Raw genomic sequence first — 27,699 nt, forward strand, 5'->3', positions numbered from 1 at the left:
TGTATTAATGTATATAAATACACAAAGGGAGGATGCAAAGAGGATGGAACCAGGCTCTTTTCAGTGGTGCCCAGTGACAGGAAAAGAGGTGACGGGCACAAACTGAAACACAGGAGATTCCCTCTAAACACCAGGAAACACTGTGAAGGTGACAGCATTAGAATAGGTTGCCCAGGGAGTTTGTGGAGTCTCCCTCCTCAGAAATATTCAAAAAACATCTAGTCATAATCCTGGGAAACTGGCTCTAGATGGCCCTGTTTGACCAGGGGTTTGGAGCAGATGACCTCCAGAGGTCCCCACCAACCTCAACCATTCTGTGATTGTGTGAACTTTGAGCACTTCAGTTGCAACTATTCCACCAAGGCAGTAATGTACAACAGCAGTAATCACTTGCTTAAATATTGCATTAAAATGTTCATTTTTTTCTGCTCTCTGTACTGACTGTGGAAGTCAGAGATTTCTCATACTGGAAGCCTTCTCTGTGCGGGTGTTTTCTGGGATAAATGTTTCCTTGGGCAGTGGAAGAACTCAAGTTACATGGTTAATCCCTTCCCTTGCCATCTTGGTTTTGTCCACTGTTTGAGACAGGTTACAGGATCAGACAAAGCTATGGTGTGTTCTAATGAAACTTTTGCACAGAGACAGATAGAATCCTCATGCAAAGCACCTTAATATTGGGGTATACCTTTAAACTAGATGACAAGGGTTGGTCTTAACCCCTGGTCAGTGCTCAAGTAGTCAGAAAAGGACCTCCTCTAACTCCACCATGCCATAACCAGAATGTTCTACTGAAATTAAGATGTCAAAAGCATTTTTCAAAGAAAGATAAGCAGAACTGTAACAACCCAAATGCAGCAACTGTTTTGTACACCCTGAACTTCCCAGCCATACACAGTTCTAGATGCCTGTTTGTATACATGTATATAAAAAAGTGCAGGACTTTCTCTTATGTTTCAATGTGGCCTCCCACCTCTGGCTTTTTCTTCTCCAGTTTAAAAAAACAAACTTTCATTTCCTATCAAAATACACTAGTATCACCTCCAAAGATACCTTTTGGATTGGGACATACTCAAGTCCGTTAAGAAATGCAAGTTTCTGGCTATGAAGTTTAGGCATCATACAGGCACTAGGGAACTTAGGCTGAGACAGTTCTGCACACAGATAAAACCGAACCCTAGCTGCCTACAAAATTACACAATCCAAGTGGGAGGCATCAGGAACCTGCACAGAAACAACCTCAGTCTTCAGAGCCTCGGCTTTGCATAAATCCTAATGTAGATGTGCACATCCTTTGCTGGATCTACCTTTTAAATATCCCACTGAAGGAGTGAGGAATCCGGATCGTAATGAGGATCTTAGTGCTCAGACAGTGATCTGAATCCTGGGAATTATGTTTATCAGAAAGCAGGGATCTGCTTTTCCTCAGCACTGTAATACAAGCCTACTGGTTTAAAATTCCATCGCTCATACAAGCATCAATAAATAAGACCAAGCTCTTGCCAAAACACACACACAGAGAACCACTTCCTACAGGACTGGCAAAGTCTATAAAATGCAGAGGTGTATGTAAATCATCTTACTCCAGCCACAGGTCTGCACCCAGCAGAATAATTCAATACAAATTCTTAAGTGATTTACGCACCATGAGCAAAAACCCTCTGCTTTGCAATAAACACAGGCTGGAGCACTCATGTAAGCCCTGTGATAAGAAGTTCCAGTGGCATAGGGGAAAATCCCTACAAATGCACATGAAAAGTGCTGTCCTAGCATCAAGCAAGCTGACATGTAGTCCATTTAATGGACGAATGACATGATACAAAAGTCCATTCATAAATAAACTGAGGTCATGAGGGGTAATGAGATCACAGAGACACCAGAAAGGGGAAAGAATTATAATGATGGAGAAAACATTCTTTCTCAACAGCTAAGACTCTGCTCCAGAGTCCCACCTGCTTCTGGCTCCCTCCAGGAAACTTTCTCCTGTGGAAACTGGCACAAAGTACAACATCAAGGCTGAGTGGATGATGGCATAGCACTTCCCACTCTACCTAGTGCTTTAATGTTGATGAACTGTAAGTTGAATGTACCCCATGTTGGGACTGAATCTTTGCTGTAGAGTTCCTTGGAACTATAAAAAGATATTGGACTCAACGTGCAATAATGTCATAGGAAGAAGATATGATCAGATTATTGCTTTGGGCACATTCTCAGCAGAAGTTTGGAAAGGAGCTACATGGACTACTGCCAAAGTTACTGGTAGAGCTCATGGGCATTTTTCTACTTGATGCTATGTTTGTTCAATTACTGTACTTTCCCAGGCTTAAAGCTGTTTTCTCTTTTTCCTAATAAAGAATCCGTTGCATATAGCCCCAGCATCTCTGTGAATGTTGAAGATATGCCTGCTAAAGACAGTCAGGGAAGAATTGCATAGTGTTCCCATATTTCTATATGGGACCCAAGTCATCTAGTTATTTGCCAAGAACTGCTTTTTATTATCATTACCCACCTGACATAAGGGGACCTTCTCCAGGATCCCATGAATCAGTGCTGTCTCAGAAGAATGCTACAGTAATTCACCAAACTAAGGGGAAAAGCACAACACTAAACACACTGATCACTAATACCCACAAGGAAAGCAAGCTTTCCTTCCTATAAGGGAAAGAGAACCCTGAAAAATGAGGAGCATCCCACTGGCACACAGCGAAGAAAAGGGGCTGTAAAAGAAAAGAATCAATGCGTATGCCTGAAGCATTTTTGGTTTCCACTGAAAAGGCAATTCTGTTAAATAAGGGATCAAACTGTCAGGTAGAGAAAAGCTCTTAATTGTAATAGTGTACAGACGCCATGTTGTAAGTGATGTCTTACTCAGAAGGTAGTAAATAACCACCTGACCTAGCCGTTGCTTCAGCAGAGAGAAAAGATCATAGCATAACTATTCTCCAGGGATTAGGAACTGTCTATAACCCTGCACACCCACCATGCTGGAGTTGCCGTTTATCTCTGCAGCCTTATGGAAACTGGTGATAGTCATGTGAGCCTTGCAGTGGGAGGTTGTGAAGGGAGCTCACTGCTCTCAGTCTGATGGCTGTACATATGAGGCAGGCCTCACTGTTCCCTGTTTTGAAACCTGGATTTCAGAAAAGGTATAGGAATTTGTTGAAAATCTGGGAACTGTAAGACTGACTTGCTGGGTCAGCCAGCCCAGTACAGAGTGGGGCACTGTATATGTTATCTAGCACAAAATATTAGTCTGGACTGATCAGGCTTAGCTCCGAGGCAAGCATTAGAAAGGGTTGTTCAATCCCTGTGAGATAACACATATTACAAGGTTGCTTTTTTACTTTACAGAAAGTAGTTGCATTGCATAAAAAATAAAGATCAGACATTTGGTTAGGTTAACTCACAATCATAACAGGAGAGTGACAGGGAAGCAGAGGAATTAAAACATACACAAGAATCTGCACTTTGAGGTTTAATAACCCCAAAGTTAGCTTAATCAATGGTTGAACAACATTGGAATTAGGAAGGGCACCACAGAGCTTTATTTTAAAGTTCTTAGAATTCTAGACAGTATGTGGAGACAAATTTTCTCTCTCCAGAGATGAAAATGTGGCTACAAAGAACAGTGGTGAAAGAACCAGTGATCTGCTAATCTATTAAGCAGGACAGATGGCCACAGTTATGGGGAGGCTGCACAAGGAATTGATCGTAACCAGGCTTTTGCCAAGGAAGAAACACTTATCTCTGAAGTCAATAAAAACACCCTTCCAGTAGAACTCCCCTTTTCTTATTTTATTGCTGCTTTAAAACTAACCTACACTAAGTAGGGTAAGCAGATATACCCATTTTGGTGAAGATATACCCGTGTGATGAAGACTGATGAAATGAGAAAAAAATAAAAAAGAAAAACCAGTAATAACACGTTTGGGGCCTGATTGCTTACACTGAATCCTGCAATACACAGGCCCCAAGACACTGAAAGTGAAGGCAACAGTACCCAGAGGTGAGACAAACTTCAGAATATCATAGGTCTGTCATCACTCTAAAAACTTCAAGGAAGAGAAAGTTATACACTGCTCTGCTTTAGGAAGACAGCATTCAAATGTGGGAATGGAGGGGAACTGGTGTCTGTGGTCAAGAGCAGGTTCAACACGGGCACGCTGCAATGAAGGGCCAGAATTCATTACACACTAAGTTGAAACAATTTTCCACGCAAAAGAAAAACATAGTTAAAAATAGGAAGGAAGAAATATATTAGGCAGACAGTTTGAGTAACAGAAACTCCCAAGTTTTGATTTACGTGCTATACACTGTAAATAATATTTTGGTTAACCTACTTTTCCACCTAGTCCTGCAAAAAGAGTTTTTGTATACATAGTCTTAATCTTTACAATGACCATGTCTTCCCAGTTTTAGGCTTTACAGCAAGATAAGCATATACAGGCACTTGGAGCTTTGAAAGTAGTCATGCCATATATAATGTAGCCTGTTATTAAGAAGTTAGGTGAAGTCTTAGCAATAGGAAATAGAAATGAAAACATGAAAATAGAATGGGTTAGAAGGAGCTGATGACCTGGGATGTTTTAGAAGGACTAGTATTAAAATAAGCTCTGTCACAATTAAAACCTGGGTAGCTCTGCTTGACTTCTCTAGCGTAAGGTAATCTTGCATCAATAACAAGATAACAAAAGGCAACCTCCCCTCTATGATGATAGTCCCCAATCTGGAATTTCAGTTCATACACAAGTTCCCACCTGCAGGTGCTTCAAGATTTTCATTAAGATGATAGCTTGCCAGTTTTCCAGGAGTTAAGTAAGCTTCTGTCTCAGAAGGATAACCACCTATTTGTGATATCAGTAACCTTAGCATACATCTGTCATTTAGAGCTCCTAAGTGATAAAGGTTGCATTCAACCAGAAATATAATTCATTATAAATTCTATTGCACTTCTTATACTCGCTGTATGCTTTCTTGACCTGCTATAACTCATTAGAGGTGCACTGCTAGAAGACAAGAGACAATGGCTGTAAGTTGTATCAAGGAAAATTTGGTCTGGACAGCAGGAAAAAATTCTTCCCCCTGAGTGTGGTGGAGCACTGGAAAGGGATCCCAGGGAGGCCATGTGTTCTCCATCCTAGGAGATTTCAAAACTCATGAGCCTCTTTATCTGGTTTTCAAGCCAGCCCTGCTTTGAGCAGAGAGTAGGTCTAGAGACCTCTAGAGGTCCCTGTTCACAACCTACTCATTCTAGAATCACATAGTTAAAACTTTGACCAACATACTATAACATTTATTAAAAAAAAAAAATCATAAACCTGGTTTTCTTTATGCAGATTTATAAAACTCCTACAGACTGTCCTCCTTGTCTCAGGATCAAGAGTAGTATCAACCCTTAGGAAATTAAAAATGCATTAACTGCAAAAATTGCTAAAAACTGGGTTTAAACTCATCTTCATTTGCGAAAAGAGCATCATCAAAGTAGAAAAAATACAATGAATCACAGATATGTTTATAGCAGCTTTTAAATTACATTGCAAGGACTGAGAGGAACTACTGTTGATAAGTGCACTCATAAAAGAAAGCTATACTAGAGAAACTCTCTAGTAGAAATCAATTAAATCAGGACAAGAAAAAAGGTATATTATACCAGACAAATCTTTAGAGCCCTGCATGTCCTAGACTGCAACTTTCATTCTCTACTTGTTAACATATCACTCATACCTTCCAAGTCTAAGGGTAGAAAGAGGAGGCAAACCATTTTCAGCACTATTAGTCTAAGATATCTGTTAGCAAATAATTTCTAATTTCCCTCTCAAAAAATGTTTATCATCCTCTTCATCTGAGTTGAAAATACACATATATGAAAGGCAAAAATTTAATTCATATGGCTACATTTAAACATTCATATGCTTTTGAAAATAAAGCACTGCATTAGCTAGGCTATTTTTTAAGTAATGTTATTCAATATCTGGATGTGTACTGAGAGACTGGGTGTTATAAACATTTTACAAATCAACCCTCAATTCACAGTGTACTATCTGTGAGATCTGCACTATATATTCCCTTAAAGTTTTTAACTGAAATTGTTTTGCTGTAGAATAGAAATATATAACACCAGCCATTTCATTTGGTGAAACTCTCCCCACTCACAACTGCATTTCCTAATTTACAAAAAAATTAGCTTTTCCATATAGCCTAAAGAGGTGCACAAAGCCATAGCAGAATACTTTTACAGATTAAGATACAGGGGTGAATGGAACTGTCAGTGAATATCATAATGCTTATGTTTTAAGAACTTGAAAATGTTCTAAGACTGACGATGCAGTTAGCAGTCCCTCAGGCTTTCAGACCTCAGAAGGGACCTCAGAGAATCCCTGGACTGCACCACGAGTGAGCATAACAAACGTCATTCCTAGCTTTCGTGTACAATCTCTTGGAAACTAGTAACAACTGTGTGGCCAGAAGCAAGGAACTGAGGCACCAGGAATGATTTATAATAATTCTACACTGCCATATCTAGCCTTCCAGCATAGGTACTTTGGTTAAAGAATGACTTTCAATTTGCATTCTTACTGTATAAAGGTGAAATAGGAATAGTTAAGAAGATTTCCCCTGTTGTAAGTTGCATTAAAATTAAACTACAAAGTCTAATTAATTTGGGGATGTATTATTTAAGAAACATAATTCAACAGAGTTAATGATTTGAAAACGTCAGTCAGAACAGGCTTTGAATATAAAACAAAATAAATGCTGCTGCTTCTGTCCATCAAAGGCTGAATATAAACTTGTTAAGTTACATGGTGCTCCCATAACCAGAAAAAAAGTTGAGTATAATCTAATCAATCAAAGAAAGAAGGATCACAGTAAAAAAATCCCCAAAGTGTGGCTGATGTTTGCCAAGGGAATAAGCACCCGCATTGAGACTGAGCTTAAATCCCCCCCACAGTACTGAGGTGCAGAAGTCTAGTTCAGTTGCAGAAAGAAAAGGGTGGTAATTTTTCAGGTATATATAATCTAAAGCTCTAACGTTACACAGAAAATAAAAACCACATTTATTTTAGTGGTAACAGTCAAACTTGCAGTCAAGCAAAGTACAGAAGATAAAAGCAAGAAGAAATCACCTCTAAGAACAGAGAATCAATTGCACATGTCTGGTCCTTTTTTTTCTTTCTCACAGAAGTTTAAACCACAGAATTTCTATGAAATCATACCAGTATAGTGAAACATTATAATGGAGACAGCAAAATACAAATGAAGATGGAGTGTAAGCAGATGTACCTTTACGTTTAATTCAGCTGAGCTATCAGGTCTGGTAAAACCTGAGAATTCCTCTAGTCAGTCACAGTTTAACTTAACATTTGTAATATTTACTAACAACATACCAAGCGTTGTAATCTTGTTCTGATTTACCTGTTCCATACAATAGCCTGGCCTGGAATAACCGGTATTCAAAAAGTACATAAATCCTTCACAAAAAACATTAAGGCGAAAAAGAGGAAATTTCAAATGCTTGCAGAACCTTTGTAAGATTTCATGGTCTCAACGGCATTTGTCAATTTGAAACATCTCACTCCCAATAAAGAACAATTCTGCTCACGTTATAAGTTAGTGGTTAAGTCCTTGAAAAACTATATGCCATATTTCAACTTTAACTCAAAATACAATAAATAAGTTTTACAAAGACTATTGATTATCCTTATTACTAATACCAGCTTTCACAGGCAATGACATAGGGGCAGATTGTATAACAATAGTCCGACAATAGTTGGAGTTTGATTATTCAAAACATAAATGCTAACTAATGTCATCTTTCTTGTGCATACAAATTATCCAGATACAGATTTTTGTGGGTTTTTTTCTATTGTTTGTTAATATCACAGTCCATTTATTCCCAGACAGATATCTTATATTAGAATATTTCAAGTCAGCAGTTTTCACAAACATTTCCTTTTCTTTGCTCAGTATACAACAGTAATATACAACAAAAATTGTTTTGTTATGGTTTGGCTTTCTTGTAGAGATATTGCAGAAATTCCTTAAAAAGCATGGTGGTTTTGTTTTGTCTTAATTAAAGCCCAACTTCTTCTATGTTTGTAATGTGAGAATTCAAAATATACAAAAAAAACCACTGGGAACACATATGGATGTGTTCAGATGAATAAAACTTGTAAAACCAGGAGTAAAAAAATCAAATAAATTTCAAGACTCTCAAATACTTTCACACTGATTCATGATGTGAACACCAGCTTCTGATTATTCACCAGACTTTGTGGCCATACTCTCCAATAAAAATTCATCAATGTAAATGGAAATTCCTCTTTTTTGAAATAATTAATGCTTTAAGAAAAAAATCTAAAGGATTACATTCTTCCTGGAATAAGCACTATACAAAAACAAAGGTACATTATTGTTTAGTGTATTTTTGTTAAAGTAAACTGTCATCAGAGCTACAGAAAAGCAGTCTGAGCAATCCAAGATTTCATTTGCTGAAGTAACTGGGAGGAAGTTAATCAATCTTCATCAGCTAAAAAACACGTCCCATAGTGTTTTATACAAGTCCGTATTACCTTATGAGGTCAATAGGCTGAAACTTGTAAAATGCTCCGTATCTTGCCCATTCTCGATACAGCAACTAAAAAAAAACACAACAAAAAAACCCAGAAAATTAAGTTGAAACAAGTGCTCCCATCTGTTTTTATAAACATCGTCTAAGAGTTAAAAATATATGTACCAAAAAAAGCAGTTTCCCATACTTTAATACAAACTTCCGAGTACATTTTTCAGCCCGTTATGGAAGACTGCAGCCAAGCGAGCAATGCAAGGATGGTGTACATGCATCTTTCTCCACATACCTACCCACTCCTCCTCATGTTTATTAGATACTGATGTTGAAAGGCTTGAAAGGGAAAATAAAAGAATCTGTAGTGTTGTGGAAATCTTTGGAAAGATGCTAGAAATAATCCTACTTCCAGAGTGAAATTCTTCTATGCTGTAATTTATTTAATGCCTGGAATCATACCATAGATAAATATTGACCAGTGTTTCCAGGTCCAAGGTGAAAGAACTGAGATAAGAGTTCAAAACTGGTAAACTGGTATGCAAAAACATACCAAGAGGTAACAAATGTGGCAAAAGCAGACTGCTCTCCTCCTTAGCTCCTGAGGCTACTATACCCAGTAGAGGCCATATGAAAGCCCCTTCTCTCCCCACGCTGCACATGAACACACAGGTTCACATGTTTACTGTTGGAAATGCAAATTCACCAGCAGCTTACAGACAGCATTAAGGAAGGTGCAGATCCTACAGAAACTTCTTACTATGGGAGGAATCCGGTGGGAACAGTCAGGGATAAAAGGAAACATTTCAGGACCTGTGGTATATTACCTACAATACACTCAACTGCAATAGGCAAGAGACTCAGCGATAGTCTTCCTCATTCCATCTTTCATAGAAAGATAGAAATTACTGGATACAAATTACTATGCAATTAACAATTTTGTAAAAGAGTTAATTTGATAGCAGGACATTCTATAACTGTGTATGCATTTATTAATAATCCAGAAAGGACATTCAAAAATTAAGCTTTCCAGAATTATATGAAGACCAAAGGAAGATCAGAGGAAACATCAGTAGGTTCTAACAAAGTTAGATGACTGTTCATTCATTTTCAGAGGAAAATAAAAATCAGGACAGTCCTTTGCAAAAGAGTAAAAATTTCTGTGGAACCACCTGAATTGTTTGTATTCCCTTCACAGTTTTATGCTTTGACAAGACTGCAGACAGTCTTAAGAAAACATGCTCACTGAAAACTATTTCTTGAAGTACAAAGTGCATCAAAAATAACAAATAAATGACCAGAATATGGTGATAAATGTAACTAAATTAACCACATCACTATTTCTAGATTATAAATCTGTATCATCCAAAAAGACAGGTGGCTTTTATCACTATTTTCAAATAGGGAGATAGGGAATAGGACAGGCTTATATTCCAATTTTCAAAAAAGAAGTAGAGGGGGTCCAGAAAAAGAGTAGCATATGAGAGTAGTAGTCAGCTCCTTTAAAATAAGGCATCACGTCATTCCTAGTAAGATTGGAGCAGTTGATGAAACTGTGTTTTGAGAACAAGCTTCTGTGTGGAGTATCTGCTGGCTCCAAGAGATGACCTCATACCTCAGTTCCTCCCTTGCTGTGAGCACTAACTGACAGTCCCTCGCCTGTCTCATGGAAATTTTAGTTGATGTGAAGCAAAATAATTGCTGAGTTAATGCTTTGGAGACTTCTATTCTTCTGTAAACTTTGGCTGCGATTGGGCAATAAGTTTTAAAGCTGCTGGGGAGGAAGACACAACCAAGAAACACAAGCATGGTGCTTTTTCCCAAGTAAATAATAGATTATTGCACAATGGAGTTATGTAAGTATGCAAGAGCTGAAGAGGATGTTAGTAACAAAGTAAACATACTTTTTTCAATTATTGGTACTTGCATCTGTCAGATGGTCCATTTTGACAGCTACCAGCACGCTACACCATTTTATGAAGTTAAGAGCACAATCAAAATAAGTGTGGAGAAATTTCAGATACTGTAACTGCAGAGTTATCTTGACATATTTTGAGGTTTTCCAATCACATTTTTCTACTGCTTATAACACCTCTCCTCCTGCAGGTGCTCTGTGAAAGAACTAAATAAGTGAGCAATTAAGACCCGGATCCTGCAAACATGCACCCGCCAAAGTATTATTGTTCAGAATATGGAAAATTAGCTTGCAACCGTTTAAGTGAACAGAGCTATGCCACTGCATACTCATTAAAGACAAAGCATAAAGTGTTTTCTTTTCTTAGATCAAGAAGTAAACACTACACTGCTGAAGCAATTGGGAATTAGGCAGTGAGATTCAAGGAGTGCAGAGTCTTGGGTTTTAGAATATTGTTCTTACAGAGCACAATCTTTCAAAATGCTTGGCCCTCGTGGAGAGAAATTATGAGACTAGATTTGATTTTCTTTGGCTTCGACAGGAGTTGAAGAGGATTGCCCTGGCTGCCATATTGATATTTTCATATGAATGCTTGTGGTTACCTATTCAAAATCATCCCTTGCCATTACCCCACAGCATTACCTTCAATTTTATTTATTTCCATAAATAATCATACTAATAAATGCATTCACTGAAATATAAAAAAACCCAAGTTAAAGCTATGAAATTATTAGAGCCACTTCAAAGCTGTTTTGAACATAGCTACAGAATGGAATTTGAAGAGCAAAAAGAAAGGTCTTTCTAAAGTTGCAGTCAGTTTATGAACAGGTTCCTATGGCATTACATCAGCCTACAGAATCACATTGGTTACTCTGATTCCAAAGCACTGAAGGTGAGTTTATGGCATGAATGTTTTCCATTCATGTGCATTGCCCACACTAAATCTCAGTCTCAGCGCTGGAATTTTACAAGATTAAGCTTAATCTGGAAGCTGGAATGTGCTTTCTTTCATGATATTTATTAAATTGAAATGAATTCTAGGAAGAGTTTTGTAATATGATTTATTGCACTTTATCAGCCTCACTTAAAAGCACTACTTTCTGTAAGTTTATAATAACACTTTCCAACTGCTTCTAATATTCTAGGGATGCTGTTGTAGTATATGACAACAGTGTATTTCCCAGACAGGTAACAAAGCCCTTATGTATTTCTCAATGTCAAACATATTGATAGCAATGAAGGGTTACAAGTTGCCAGTGGGCTAGAAGCTTAAAATAGACTGAGTCAGTGTTTATACTCATGGAAAGTTATTACCACGCTACTGTGCAATAGCTTGCTTAAAAAGATTTTTTCTAGAGCAGAAATCACACTAGAAGAGGGAAATTCCTTTACTCCAACCAACACTCTTCAGAGAAGAGTGGGTTTCATTGACTGCAGATTTCTAATTCTCATAGGATGTGACAAATGTATTGTTTCACAGTGCATTTCCTCCAAGGAAATCCTGAATAGGGTTAATAAGGATTAACCTTTTATATTACGAACTGGTACATAAACCTTAATTACTTGTGCTGCCTAATTGGCATAAGTATCCCAGACAAGCCCAGTTCATCATTCTTTGGGCTCACACAACTAACAATTGAAATGGAAGATACAGATAAGTTAAAACGGACAAAATAAAAAGGGGCAGAGAAAAATAAAACTGAAAAATGCCCCCCTTTCCTTTAAATCTGATCAGGGCTTTTCAGGAAATTAAACACTGAGACTATTAGATTCAGATAGAAAACAGATGATGTTATGCATAGAAATACTACAGCAGATTCAATGCCTAGGCAGCAGAGACATATGTGAATAATCAATGAAGTATTTCTGGAAAGAACCTTTTATGTTTTTAATACTTAACACTTCATAACTGAGCCTAATAGGCAGAATAAAAAGAAGGCAGCACAAAATGCAACTAGTAGGGTGAATATTTTTCCAGACACTAGTCCTCTTAGGCCTTCTTCCCCTCTTTTTCCACAGTACCCAATCTTCCTCCATTGACTAACATTCATTTACCTTTCTTCTCTAAAAATTTTGCTAACCTTATAAGTCAGTAAACTACATAGCTTTCAGAGTCCATTACTGTATCATTATTATCACTTACTCAGAGAAAATCCTGTAAGTGCAGAGTAGACATTTCTTCATGAAGAAAAAGTTCAAAATAAGAGAAATAAATATAGAAGCTTCTTTACAGTTTGTTTCCCAACTTTGTCTCTTTTGCTTACCAAGATTCATATACTAAATTAAATTGTATACAGCACATGAAGACATCTAGTGGTTGGATGTTAACACTATTTACCAACAACTATAAAGAAGATTATGCAATTTAATTTCTAGTATAGTATAGTAAATATTTTAGGCCTCCAAATGTTTTCTTTTTCTTCATTCTTCCCTCCCCCCTTTCTCTCCCTCTTAATTTCCTGTCCTATTGTTTGTATAGCAAGAAAAAGCAAAAGTGCTAACGTTAGAGAATAACATGGAATGGATCTTAATGCATTACAGTAATTAAATGTTTTTTGCTCATTTTTAATAGTAAGCATATGTATTAAAACAGTCTGAATTCATATAGTCTGGTTATGCATCCATTTCTCTTGTGAAGGCAGTTGTTGGGTGATATATTTTCAAAAGTCATTTGATAGCTAGAAACTTTTTATTTACAAAATAATTGGAAGCAGATTTTTAGAAATTGCATGTAATTTAATTGAATGCACAATCAAATGAAAAATACATCTATGTTTTATTCTAGTAACAATTGTTCTATAATACCATCTGGTTATGGAAAGAAAGTAATCATACATTATTTAACAACTTTTGCTTCCTGGCAGGGTGAAAAATGTTGTCTATGCATGCAGAGAGAAAATTGAAGTATTTAATGATGTAAATATTAAATTAAATTCACTTAAATACTTCATAAGAAGACTTTACAAAAAATCTTGTGAAAAAAATTTTATATGCAGAAAAAGAGGAAAAGAAGTAATGCAAAAAATATACACATTTGTGAAAACATTTACTTGATTGAACATTGGTTAATGCTTTATGAGAGCATTTAGGACACTAATTCACATTTATCACATTAAATCTAACATGAAATTAATTTTGCAATGTATTTTACCTTTCTTTCATTCATGTCATCATTTTGGCCTTCATATTCACCCTAGAGAAAAAAAATTCATTTCATAACTGATGTAAACATAGATAAAATTCAATAAAAGTTTGCTCAGCTCTTCGTACATTATTGATTTTACTTTTAGGTCAGAATTTGAAATGTACTTATGTAAGAGTTTTCATACGAGAATCACACACTTAGAATATACTTTCATTTTCACAGGCAATAAACATTAATGTCTGTGCACTACTGAGTGATACCATCAGAGAACTAGATTTTTAACAGTGTATACGTACATCATGAAGTGGGTATGCTGCATCATAAACATTGTTTGCTATTAAAGTGCCAATACCTAAAAGAAAAAAAAATTAAGATGGTCAACAGTTAGGCACAGTTACACAGAAAAGATTATTACAGTTTTCATTTTGGCACATTACAAAGGGGACTGAACTGTATTACTGAAAATATTCAAAATCATGTCAATATGAATATGTAGCAGCCTAGAAGTACCTGGCTATGGTTAACATATTTTCACAGAAAGGCTCATTTCCATATAGTGCTTTTTCTTGAGTGAACTAGTATGGTACAAAGACTGTTTTGACCACTTTCTCATCCTCATAGAGGCACGTGACTGAGGAGGGAAGCATCTGAGAAGTCCTTCTTGAAGCTTGACAATAATCAGAACCATGGATCCCCACTGACACACTCAAACAATAAAAAACCCAACCTTTCATGGAAGTTCGTGACTGAGGAAACCCCTACTCTCTGATGACTAATATCAAATCAGGTCTTGTTTTCACTGAACCAAGTGCTGGGGTTTCTACCCTTCCTCGTATCAATACATAAGGCCATTCTTCTGAGTTTGAAACAATGCTTCTTTGTTTGCAGGAGTTAAATCAGTTTCTGTTCGCCAAATGCATGATTATGCTGAAAAGCTGGATGAACCAGGACAAGAACTGATGAGTCCTGAAGACTGCAAGCAGGAAATCTATTTAAGACTAGTAGTTTGTTCCAGACCTCTTTGATTTCAATGTCCAGTAAAAAGTAACATGCTAGCTTGTCTTTAGGAATGAAAAAAAAATGAACAGTTAAATTACACAGCTATCATTCTGAAATGTTTGGGAAAAGCCCTGTGGTCAGAGATGCTAGATAGGCATTACCGATACATTTTTCCCTTGGTTCAAAGAAAAATACCCTTACCACTACATGCATTAATAGAATCAGGAAATCTTCATGTTTGGATCATGTCAAGTCCTCTATTGAAAGTATTTAATGTCTGGAAAGTTTACAATGGTTCAGAGTTATGCTAGAAGAAAATATGCTATCCTTGTATAATGTCATAGAAGTAGAATCAGATTCAGCTTACACAGACGTAAAAATCAAGAAGCAAATGTGTTTGAATTGTTGTTATTTTCATCCTATTTTGTTATGAAGCATATGTTTATGAAAACCGAAGGCTGCTACAAGTACATCCAAAATCACTGCCCTATCTCTTGTGGAAAATAAGCAATGGAATCTTAAAAAAAAACCAACCAAACAACAGAAGAAAACAAGGATGCTTAAAGACATCTTTCAAACAATTAATGATGAGTGGTTTTAAGTCTTAAGACCAGTGAGAAGGGAAAACCTTAGCGACATATGAAGCATAGGACTTTTGGGGGAGGATCTCAGAAGACCAAAACAATTACTGAATTTAGGTCAGATGTGATGCGCAATCATGCTTTTGCTATGGGCCAGAAAGATAAGAAGGACAGGAGGGTTGTTTCTTCTCAAATGGGATGTTGAGCTGACCTGAGCTTGAAGTGTATCAGCCTGTTTTTTCACACTGAAGTTAAAAAAAAAAAGCCTGAAAAATCACTACTAGTGCTTTGATCACTAATGATGGCTGTTATTACACTATGAACAAGAACAAGCTATCAAAATAGAGAAAACATTAAGTAAGAGGCAAAAAAAGCCCATTGGTAAAGTGTTCTTTCCCTTCCTACCATGTCCTTGTAGGACAGATCGCTTCTTTCAAGCTTTCTCTCAGCCCAACAGCTAACAGTCTTAAGAGTTTCAACAGGTTCTACATAGTCTCTGGTTCCCTTGGGAAAGTGCCAGCTCTGGGGGCTGGCTTTTTGTCAACAGGCTAAGTGTCCCTGCTGTGCTTCAGGCTTCTTGCTTTATATACCTTACATTGCCTGGTCTCTAAAATCCTGCCCTCTAGAGACATCTACTTGCACAGGCTCCACAGCTCCTAGGGAAAACATGGTCTCCCCAGTCACCAGAACGGTTTCCTGGATGCCAGCTGGAGCAATCCAGCAAAATAAGGTAGCATTCCTCTCTACTGCCCCACCAGAGCCTTTGAGCAGATCAAAACATAGAATAACACAGAGCAAACAGTGAACAAAATGGATGCCAGCTGAACAATTTTTTAGAAATTAGGAGTGCTTGACATTTTCTCAACCATCTTTTCATTTTTTTTTAAAAGAAAACAGTGTAATAATCATAAATTTAATATTATTTATTGCTGTGCAAACCCAAATATTTTTGGTTGAAAAAGAGAAATTATTTTGTTTGGGTTTTTTTTTTTTCATATAATTTGAAAAAAATATCTCTACTTCAGGGAAACCTAAATTAATCTTTCTGCTCCAGCTGCTGTACCAAAGAAATCTGTTACTGCAGCTTCACTGCACAAAGTTACACCAAGACCGTGCAGGAATCTGTTGCTACCGCATACCTTCTCTTTGCAAGTATGTTATCCTAGGACATTGTGATCTGCACATAAGTGGTCAAGCTTACAGAAGGACTTCCAGAAAACATGCCAGACAAGGAGCACTATCACTTCTTTGCCACCAGGGAGGTATGTGTCATGATATCAGAATGGATGAAAGAGAAGAGTACAGAAAAGAGAATAAGTACATCTGTATATGTTTTCAACCTCAAGAAAGCAAAAACTCCAAATATCTCAGGGATACCCCAAAAGTATCACACAATATCTTCAAAACAGCCATAGTTAAGTCATATATTTCACTATGCAGTTCATGGACATAATTTTTAAAGCTGCAGTAATAAAAATAACCTGGAAAGATGTATTATTCTATTGAAATGGCAAGAAAAATCTGCTCCTGGAAGAAATAATACAACATATTGTAGTTGACATCTGAATTTTCAAAAGCAGATCATATAATAATCAAATCCAATTTTATAACAACTCATGAAATGCAAGTTATGTGCCAGATCCCGCACCTGTAGAAATGAAAAGCAAGCTCCCATTACTGTGTCCTATCCAAACCACGGACCAGAAAGTCTGATTTTATTCCTTAGAAAAAGTATTTGTTTCAATCTCTATTTTTTGTGGAAACGTGCCAGCATACTTTTGTGTCCTGCTAGAAAAATAAATATTCTGCAAGATACTTAAACAATTCCTTTCAGAACAACATATATAATTATCTTCCCTCTTTCTTACCCATGCTGTTTCTGGCCTTTGTAGGTGTGCGCTTCAAAATTTCACGTACCTGTGGAAAAGAACAGTGATATAACACACAAATTATCTTTTAGGATTATTTTCATCATGGAGCTAATGATAAAACAAAACTTTAAAATAAGAGACTTCTGTAGAGTTCATTTGCACATACATTTAAATCCTATGTTTCACTCATACATAAATGCATGACTCAAGGCCACTAGTTAACACTTAACAATGCTATGGCAACTCCTAGTAGTGGATTATCTGCCCTAACATTTGTAATCTAAGCCCTGCAGTGTCACATCCTTGTAAAACCATATGAAGTATAAGGACTTCAGGTAGAATGAAAATTTTACAGTAAAGAAAATCACAACAAAATCTGAATTTGTGAAAAAAACCCCAAACATTTAGCTTTCACATTTGGAAGTATAACATTAAGATGCACATAAAGTGATCAGTAAGTATGCTGTATCTATGAAACCCAAGTGTGTATGGATGAGCACAGCACATTAGGGAAGAGTTGGCATTGCATATGCAGAGAGAAATCTTGCCTCACTAACCTGCTGGAGACCTAGCAGGATATCAGGAATGTGATACAAGATTTCTCACCAAAGACTGCTGTAGCTAGGAATTTACTATAGGACTGCTGAGGAGATCCTTTTATGGAATAAAATCTAGTTAAAGGTTAGGACATAGGGCTTAATAGCGACTTTGAACAGTGTAGAGGAGTCAGTAGCAGCGTTTCCCTACATAGCATCACCTACTCTGGGACTACTTGGCAGCTCCACAAGGGTACTTCTTGCATGCTTATGACTGCTTAGTGCTTTGTAGGAACAGTGAAATGCATAAACCGATGAAATTAGCAAAGTAGACACCAACTACTCACTATTAAAACAAATACCATTCAGCGTAAGTCAATTATGTTACTTTTGTTTACTTACTATTCGGCTGCGGGTGGCATTATCAAAAAAGGTGTCTTTGTCTTTAATATTATACCTAAGATGTTGAGAGAAAAAATAATCAGTCAGGTTTTCAGACATTTTAGTAATGAGTAAGATAACATATAAGATTCTGATTTAGAATTCATTTAGAAACCACAGCAAGTAAGAAAAACAGATGTTTAAAGGAAATATAGGCTAAATAGTAAAGCATAATAGACTGGGCTATTTAAAACCCAGTCATTCAGAATTCTACCAGGATTGCAGTGATGGTGGGCATAAAAATGCTAAAATATTAACTAATGTAAAATGCCCTTTGGATAAGGAGAACTTGACTATTGTTTACACAAGATGACCTTTTAATATTTTCCTTATAACATACCCTCAACACTGTAAGAATCTAAGGTTATGTTATTAGGTTTCAACTAGCCTAATGCAGATGTTCATTACTCTTTTCCAGGTGACTAACCAGTCAACATTTCACTTGCTTTCAAATAACCATTCCACTGGAACCATGCATTCCCTTAAAGCTTAAAATGGTCATATTAGCCCTCCCAGTTTATTGCCCTCAATCAATTTGACTTGTATTCAGTATTAATTAAAATTGTTAGAGAGGACAATAAATGATATGGTGGGTCATTATATTTATTACTGAATTTTATTTATCAAACATAAATACAAGGAGACACCCATGAGGAAAAAAGGAGTGCTTAATGTCAGACCGGGCCCAGAAGTATTATTCTGAGTGAAAGGGCAAGTGTCAAGAATTCCTTATCTGTATATTATTAGCCAAGTTTAAATTACTATAATAAATCTATCAAGAGGAAAAATATTATCGGATTTCTACTACCTCTTTTTTTTTTTTTTAAAACAGGCAGCAATATCCTTAACCAAATAATCAGGAACTTGGTGCTGGGATTTTTATAGTTCAAGCTAAAAACAAAGATATTTTAGCTGTTGCACTGCTTCCAATCCCTTATCCAGCAGAAAGAAGTAGAACACTGGCGTAAAGTCTCTGCAAGTTAGATTTCTGTCAATCCACAGAAACTGAACTCAGTGCCAATCCATTTTCATTTACTTGGCCTTCAATAAATTTAGTTTTATGCAGACATATGCTTTTACCACTTGGAAATATTATCCAGGAATAATCTGACAACTTGGATATTTCCTCAGGATTTCCAGAAATACTCAATGAATTTCTGAATTTTGATTGAAATTTGACTGGTAGAAAAAATGACAACACTAAAATGATAAGTTATAGCTTTCTTCACTGCTCATTACAATTTAAAGTACTCACAAATATATTTTCTCTCTGGAAAATGGGTAAGACAGGCTTTTCATGTTGGTATTTCCTTGTTGTGGCACCTGGGGTTGCAGAGGTTCAGTCAATTTGCACCATATTTCATTTAATGTTTTGAGTATTCCCCCTTCTTCTGTGATTTCATACATCTGAGTAAATAAAATATTGTATATTAGCATGTCACTTCTAAAAACCCACTAAAGTGAAAAAAGAAAGGATAGAATTTGCTGTACACATATGTTTAAATCTGCCATTAAAATAGGCGCCTTCTCTGAAGATATATTCCCATATATCACCAAGCACCTGAATCCATAAGGGTTTCAGTTCCAAAAAGAAGATCTTGTTCTTCACAAGCTACTTTCAGAAGAAAATTCAGTGCAGAATTGTTAATACAAGAGACATCCTTACTAAATAAACTAGGAGGTGCAGGGAGATGATAGAAAGGCAGAGTAATTATTTTTACTTTTTAACTGGGAATAGAGGGAGCAGACAAAGCAGGAAGTGCCTTTACCTGCTGGCAATTATACTGCCCAAGCAGAATAAATTATTCCTGGGTAATAGTTGCTAGTATGGTCTGAAAGGACATGTATACATGCCATTAGAAGCGAGGATAGCAGGTTCATGGCTATTTGGCAGTTTTAAGTGCAAGGACCTGGTTTGTGCTGATTCAGACTCATGTGAAGTGGTAGGGAGCTTCCCAGACATATGACGGTACATTTTCCTGAAACACAGACAACCTTACCAAACATGAGTTTATGTCCTCCTCACAGGACATTTCTTCCAGCCTTTTCATCAGCTTTGTGGTGCATTCAAGTCTCTAAACATCCTTTTTACTTGTGGGGCCCAGAACTGCACACAATACTCAAGGTGAGGCCACAGCAATGCTGTATACAGAGGGATAATCACCTCTGCTGACCAGCTGGTCATACTGTGTTTGATGTACCCCAGGATGTTGTTTGCCCTCTTGGCTGCCAGGGCACACTGTAAAACTCATATTGAGACAGCTGTCGATTGGCACCTCCAGATCCCTTTCTGCAGGGCTGCTCTCCAGCCACTTCTCTCCCAATTTATACTTGTGACCAGTGTTACTCCATCCCAGGTGCAGAATCCAGCATTTTTTCTTGTTGAATTTCATGCTACTGATTATGGAATCCTGGACTGATTATGGAATCATGCTACTGACAATGGAATCCTGGGCTGCATAGGGAAGAGCGTGGCCAGTAGGTCGAGGGAGGTCATTCTCCCCCTCTACTCTGCACTGGTGAGGCCACAGCTGGAATACTGTGTCCAGTTCTGGGCTCCCCAGTTCAAGAGAGACAGGGAACTACTGGAGAGAGTCCAACGTAGGGCAACTAGGATGATTGAGGGATTAGAGCACCTCCCTTACGAGGAAAGGCTGAAAGAGCTGGGACTCTTTAGCCTGGAGAAGAGAAGGTTGAGGGGAGATCTTATCTGTGTTTACAAGTACCTAAACGGTGGGTTGAAGGAGGATGGAGCCAGACTCTTTTCAGTGGTTCCCAGCGATAGGACGAGGGGTAACGGGCACAAGCTGGAACATAGGAGGTTCCATTCAAATATGAGGAAGAACTTCTTTCTGGTGAGGGTGAGAGAGCCCCGGAAGAGGCTGCCCAGGGAGGCCGTGGAGTCCCCTTCTCTGGAGATTTTCAAGACGCCTTGATGCAGTCCTGAGTAATGTGCTGTAGGATATCCTGCTTTAGCAGGGGAGTTGGACCAGATGATCTCTAGAGGTGCCTTCCAACTCTGACAATTCCATGATTCCGTGATTATTGCCGCTGTTCCAATCTATCTAGATACCTTTGCAAGACCTCTTGTCCCATAAGAAAGTCAGCACCACCTCCCAGTCTAGTATCATTAGCAAACTTGCTAATGGTGAATTCAACTCCTGCGCCCAGATCACTGATAAATATTTTTGACAGATCCGGCCATAGAATTGAGCCCTGAGGAACACTGCTTGCAGCTGGTCAGCAGCCAGACATAGTCCCATTCACTACAACCCTTTAAGCCTGCTGAACACCACTGGTGACTGCTCACCAGCCAAATGCAGCCTCATTCACTATAACCCTTTAAGCCATGCCATTCAACCAGTTCTTCACCCAGCACACCATGTACCTGTGCCTATCTCACAGCTGGACAATTTGTCCAGAAGGACACTGTGAGGGGCTCTATCGAAAGCTTTACTAAAAAAAATATAAAAATTACATCCACCATCTTCCCATCATCCACTAGCCAGGTAACCTTATCGTAGAAGGATATAAAATTAGTTAGACAGCACTTTCCCTTTGTGACTCTGTGTTGACTGTGCCCGATGACTGCATTGTCCTTTAATTGCCTTTCAATAGCAACTGGTATGATCTTCTCCATAATTTTTCCAGTTACTGAGGTCAGACTAACAGGTCTGTAGTTTCCTGGGTCTTCCCTCTCACCCTTCTTGTAAATTGTAATAACACTGGCTAGCTTTCAGTCAGCGAGGACCTCCCCAGACTTGGCCTTTGGTAGATGATTGAAAGATGATTGATGACAGATGATTGATGTCCTGCTGTAACATCCGCTAACTCCTTCAGTACTCTGGGATGAATCCCATAAGGCTCCATGGACTTATGAACATTCAGCTGAAACAGACAGTCCCTTACAAATTCAGCGTCCACAAATGGAAAATCACTCTTCCGGCAGTTGTGGTCCTCTGACTCAGAGGACCAGGCAGCCCAAGGTCTATTATTAATATTAAAGACTGAGGCAAAAAAAGCAGTGAAGGCCTCCACTTTTTCTTCATCCCTATTTGTCAGCTGACCATCTTCAACAAGTATTGGTCCAATATTTTCCTTAGACCTCCTTTTCTATTAACATACTTTAAAAAGCTTTTTTGTTGTCTGACAAAACACTGGCCAGTTTCAACTCTAGCTGAGCTTTGGCCTTTCATGTTTTCTCCCTGAATATGTGAACCACAGCTCTGTAATCCTCCTGCAAAGCCTGAACTTCCTTCCAGAGATGGTTCAGTTTCTTTTTATTCTTGAGTTCCATGAGGAGTTCCCTGTTCAGCCAACCTGGTCTTCTGCCCAGCTTGCTTGACTTACAACACAGTGGATTTGTCTCCTCCTGTGCTTTTAAAAGGTGGTTCTTAAAAACTGACCAGCGTTCATGGACTCCTAAACCCTCAAAAGCAAATTCCCAGGGGAAAAGGCTAACTAACTCCCTAGGTAGCTTACAGTTTGCTCTGTTGAAATCTAGAGTAACAACTCTGCTGACTTTTTTTCTTATTGCAATGAAAATTTTAAACTCAACCATTTTGTGATCACTGTAGCTAAGACAGCCACCTACTATCACATCTTCCATGAGTCCTTCACTATTCACAAATAGCAAATCTAGGAGGGCATCTTTCCTAGTTGACTCACTGAATACTTGTGACAAGATACTATCTTCAACACACCAGGAATTTCTCAAACTTGCTTGTCACAGCTGTATTGTATTCCAAGTTAATGTCTGGGAAGTTGAATCTCCCAAGACAAGGGCTACTGATCCAGATATTTCTCCTAATTGCCTACAGAATAATTCATCAGTGCTGTCACCCTGGCTGGGCAATCAACAGTAGACACCCACAACGACATCTGTTTTGTTGTCCCTCTCCTTTAATTCTCACCCAAAGGCTCTCAACCATATCATCCCTAACTGCAAGAATTCTATGATTCTAAGGGCTGTCCAGTCCAGCTTCTCCCTTATATACAGTACCTGTGTCCCTGCCAAAGCCTGGGGAGAACTAACCCTATCCCCAGCAGAACCAGGACAACAGGAGAGAAGGGGATGCAGAACCGTTCATGACTGACTAGGGCGGCCACTGGAGACTACCAGCTCCTGAACAGATCTTAACTCAGAATATGATGGCAACATTCCTCAATTAAAATAGTGTAAAATTTGCTTTGGTGTATCTGCAGAAAGCTAGGAGGTGAAAATTCCCATGAGGGAAGAAGGAGGGAGAAATGAGCAGGCACTAAATATGCACTAAAGAAACAATGCTGGGAAGGGATCAAAGAGAGGAATCGAATATGTAGGTCCATTTCCAGAAAGGCCCTACACATTCATCAGAAAGGGCAGAGGTACTGTAGCTGTCTAAAATCTACTCATTTTCAAAGACTGATTACAAGAAACTAGACTTTTTTTTTTTTCTGGGATGCAAACACAATACAGTACGACTCTACAAGATTGGCTTGGCCAAGCCCTTGAGAGTGACAGACTGTAACACCATGAGATGTGAACAACACTGAAGCTTTTGCTGAGTGAAAATAATCAATATGAAAAAAACCCAAGCAAACAAACAAAAAAGCTAACAAAAAAATCCAACAAAAACCATGTGGAAGAAAATAAAATCAGTCTGTCATTTAATTCTAATGACAATGGAATGAAATGAGTGTTCAGTAGTGCAACTGATGAATACCACTAACTGAAAGCACAAGCCAGTTCCATTGACTTCAGTGGAGTTGTTAGCCAACATGCTAAATCTTTGCAGGACCATGAATTTTGGGATCTACTCAGAATTTACAATCTTTGCCAGCAACTCTGCTGAAAGGTCTAGATATTCTCAGCTACTACGAGTGTGAAGAAGATAGTGAGCCAAAGTTTTAATGACAGGGGTCAAGTCTGAATTCACTAAGTCATTGATACCACCAGAACAGACTCTCTCAGCATCCCCAGACTTTAGAGAAATATTAAGGCAATAACCAGCTATCATGCTATCTCCCATACTGCAGCTCAACTTTGAGGAAAGTTCCTTGACAAAAATCCAAATAGCTACTGTCTTCTCAGCTTTCAAAGCCCTCCTAAAAACTCACCACTGTCATCACTCTTTGGAACACAGTCTGTCAGCCAGCTGCCTCTGTGGCCTTTGAAATCCCCTTTGAAAATCCCATCTTAAATCTAACTTTGAATACTAAATCATCTCAAAAGAATTAGTGACGTGAAAGAACAAGCCTGGCAGTTCATTTGCTCTGATTTTGAAATAAAGTAACTCTGTGGACCTCTATACATTTAACTACCATTCTGATCCACCCTTCTCCAGTCATACATCTAGTTTATAGCAGATGGAAGATACTTACCTTTTTAGTGGGCATTTTTATTTTAAGGAGTTCCGCTTCTCGACTAAGTACTTGCCAAGGTGCATGTATACGGACAAAACTCAATCCTTGGCTCTTATTCTGAAACATATAATAGTAAAACAATGTATTTCAATATTATTGAACAGAATATAATAATAAGGTTTCAAAATGTCAGCTCCAACTACATCCTGCAACAGTAGGCAATCACAGTGAATAACTAACTTTTGTTACAACTGGGCTTAAGAGTGACTTATCTTTAAAAGCTGAATCTTCTATTGCTCTAAAATCCATTAATATACTGCGCACAGTCTAGCTGTTGTGTGCACCATGAAGAGAGAAGGCTACAGTTCCAGATTTTGGAATCATGTGAACAAGAAACCCCCAAGCTACAGCTTCCACACTCAGGATTTTGTAAGTCATCTGACATCATTAGTAGGCTTTTGTGCCCACCTGATCCACCAAATTAAAAACATTTCTTCTGCTGTGGGTGGGCTTTGCTTTAGGTTCCCATTTTCAATTTTGCCCGACTATTTTCTGGAGACTTCAACAGACTAGTAGTTGCTTACAGGAGATCACACCCAACATTTACTGCCCTAATATCTACAGTTGGAGTACCAACCCTAAACCAAATGTTGAAATTTAACTTCTGAAGCAAGCCATGAGCCTAATGTTTATGTAAATAACTGGTTATGCTGTGCAGAGCCAGAAGACTATACAAGAGAGTCTCCGTATGGTAAAGTTTGCTGCAATCTGGGCTGTTGAGAGGGTGCTGTCCTGGTAGCACATCTGAGCTAAACAAAGGCACCCTAAGAACAGAAAGCAACACTCTTCAGTTCTGGGCCCCTCACTACAGGAAGGACATTGAGCTGCTAGAGCGTGTCCAGAGGAGAGCCACCAAGCCGGTGAGGGGTCTGGAGAACAAGTCACATGAAGAGAGGCTGAGGGAATTGGGCATGTTTAGTTTGGAGAAGAGGAGGCTGAGGGGGGACCTCATTGTCCTCTACAACTACCTGAAAGGAGGTTGCAAAGAGGTGGGTGTTGGCCTCTTCTCCCAAGGGAATAATGACAGGATCAGAGGAAATGGTCTGAAGTCGCAGCAGGGGAGGTTTAGATTAGATATGAGGAAGAATTACTTTACTGAGAGGGTGGTCAGGCACTGGAACAGCCTGCCCAGGGAGGTGGTGGAGTCGCCATCCCTGGAGGTATTTAAGAAACGTGTAGACGTGGCACTTCAGGGCATGCTCTAGTGCCCGAGATTGTTGGTTTGTGTCTGTTTGTGGGTGGGTGGGGTGTGTGGTTGTGGGTGTTTGTTTTGGTGCTTGGTGTTGGTTGGTTTTTTTTTGGTTTTTTTGTGTGGTGGTTTTGTTGTGGTTTTTTGGTTGGTTGGACTCGATGATCTCAAGGGTCCCATCCAACCAAGAAGATTCTGTGATTCTGTGATTCTGTAACTCAACAAAGCTGGGAACACAGACCATATGCACGGAAACTTAGCATCTTCTGGTGGAAATGAACTCCAAGAAAGTTCTATTTCTCAAAAGCTTTGAGTTATGAAAAGTCTGAAACAGAAATATGATTCACTTATGTCTGAATCTAAAAGACCATTGTAGTGCTTTTGCCTCAGAAAAACCTCTCCTCTCAGCCACAATGATTTTTTTTATTGTTTTGCACACAATTTATATCAATTTCCAAATAAAGCAGTACCATGTCACATTGGTATCAGCCTTTTAGAACCAGTATTTAATCTTTTCAAAGTGTATAAATGCCTACAACTTCATGTAAATACCAAACATGAATTTGCTGAATGTTTCATAATGCTTATTTAAAAAAAAAAAACAGTTAGTTGCAAATCCTACTATTCTTATTGCAATCATTTTGCTCTTATTTCCCGTATAGCTGCAATATGAACTACAAAGATCACTAAATCACTTTCAGCTACCATTTCTTCAGTGGACTGATCTTATTTTAAAGAGCAGAATGGGCTGCAGAAAGTCTCTCTCATCAGTCCACTGGGGAAGTCAGCTTTAAGAGAAGGAAGTAAAAATTTACTGAGCATGAGCAGATGTTCTGGTAATCATTTGCTGAAAATGTATTAATAACAGATGAGAGTTTAAATTTCAGTGGGTGAAGATCAGCAGGCTTCTCCTCAGCTTTAGCCAAAATCAAGGTTGTGTCCTCTGTCTGGGGGCCTATATTCCACATTGGCAAGAGGAGGGACAGTCTGATCTAATTGGTTGTTTCCAGCTCAGGCTCATATGACTACACAAATTACAAATAAAATCACTCAGATAATTTGAGAGAAAAGTCTAGATGAGGAATATGACTTTTGTATATTTGAACAAAAATATGTTGGAAAGTTGTGCTGTTCATGAAGTGATAACCGATGCCGAGGAATCAGAGAATTAGAAGTCTTTAAAAACCTTAAAAATCACCCCACAATAGGAAACCAAGACCATTTTAACAAAGACTAATGGAAAGTAAGTAAAGTAGAGAAAACAGATCTAGGTGATACCTATTGCAGGGCAAACAAAATGTGCAAAACTATATATAGACTGCTGAATATTTAGCTTGGGATTACTAGAACCATATTTCTGACATCTTCCTATACTTTCCTAACATTAAAATTAATCAAAGAAATTTAGAATAAATTTTAAATCATCAATCTCATATCTCAAAGGGATAAACCATATACCTGGTTTTCTACAGAGCCACCAAAATAAAAACCTCTACCAGCTACTCCTCTGGTAAGGCTCCTATCCCCACTTTTCAAACCTTCACCTGCAGTCCTTCCAGCTGTCTGCTTGCATGCTCTTTTTGTCATTATCATTATGACGACTGGGGAAGATCTGTTCATGTAACTTATTCCCAGAGTGCTTATTGTATTGCAAACATTACCAAAAGTTAGAACTTGTTTTTCTCATTGCCAGAGTGGATTTATAACTGTCTACTAGAGACATCCAATAAATGGTGTCACTTGGTTAATCACCTGAAATGATCAAGGTACATGTGTTCATGAATACAATTTAATATTTGCTCTGATGAAATGTTGTCAGTCTTCTATTTTGAATACTCACAATCACTATTGCTTATTCATTGTACTCTAGATGTATCACTAAAGCTAAGATATTCTGCTGGCTAATGTTATTTTTGTCTGACCATTCACTTGTTATTTAATACAGCCATCCTTAATCAAGTCCTTTTTCACTTACAGCTGATGTCCCGCAGGACTTCATTCTTGGCCCTGCATTGTTCTATGTCTGTATCATCACACTCCCTGATTATGTTACTCAAATG

General features: G+C 38.1%; 1 protein-coding gene across 1 annotated transcript in view; it reads right to left on the minus strand.

Moving 5' to 3' along the window:
* The window catches only part of ANO2 (anoctamin 2), a 188,200-nt gene that overhangs the window by 121,191 nt on the left and 39,310 nt on the right, over positions 1-27,699 (minus strand). Inside the window, exons 4-10 of the mRNA XM_074160491.1 lie at positions 24,409-24,507; positions 19,301-19,452; positions 18,007-18,061; positions 17,066-17,114; positions 13,914-13,969; positions 13,624-13,665; positions 8,568-8,632 (exon numbers count right to left, since the gene is read on the minus strand). Of these exons, the coding sequence (XP_074016592.1) occupies positions 8,568-8,632; positions 13,624-13,665; positions 13,914-13,969; positions 17,066-17,114; positions 18,007-18,061; positions 19,301-19,452; positions 24,409-24,507 (518 nt within the window). The remainder of the gene's footprint in view (positions 1-8,567; positions 8,633-13,623; positions 13,666-13,913; positions 13,970-17,065; positions 17,115-18,006; positions 18,062-19,300; positions 19,453-24,408; positions 24,508-27,699) is intronic.

This window comes from Numenius arquata, chromosome 1, assembly GCF_964106895.1.
Source record: "Numenius arquata chromosome 1, bNumArq3.hap1.1, whole genome shotgun sequence".
Classification (NCBI taxonomy): domain Eukaryota; kingdom Metazoa; phylum Chordata; class Aves; order Charadriiformes; family Scolopacidae; genus Numenius; species Numenius arquata.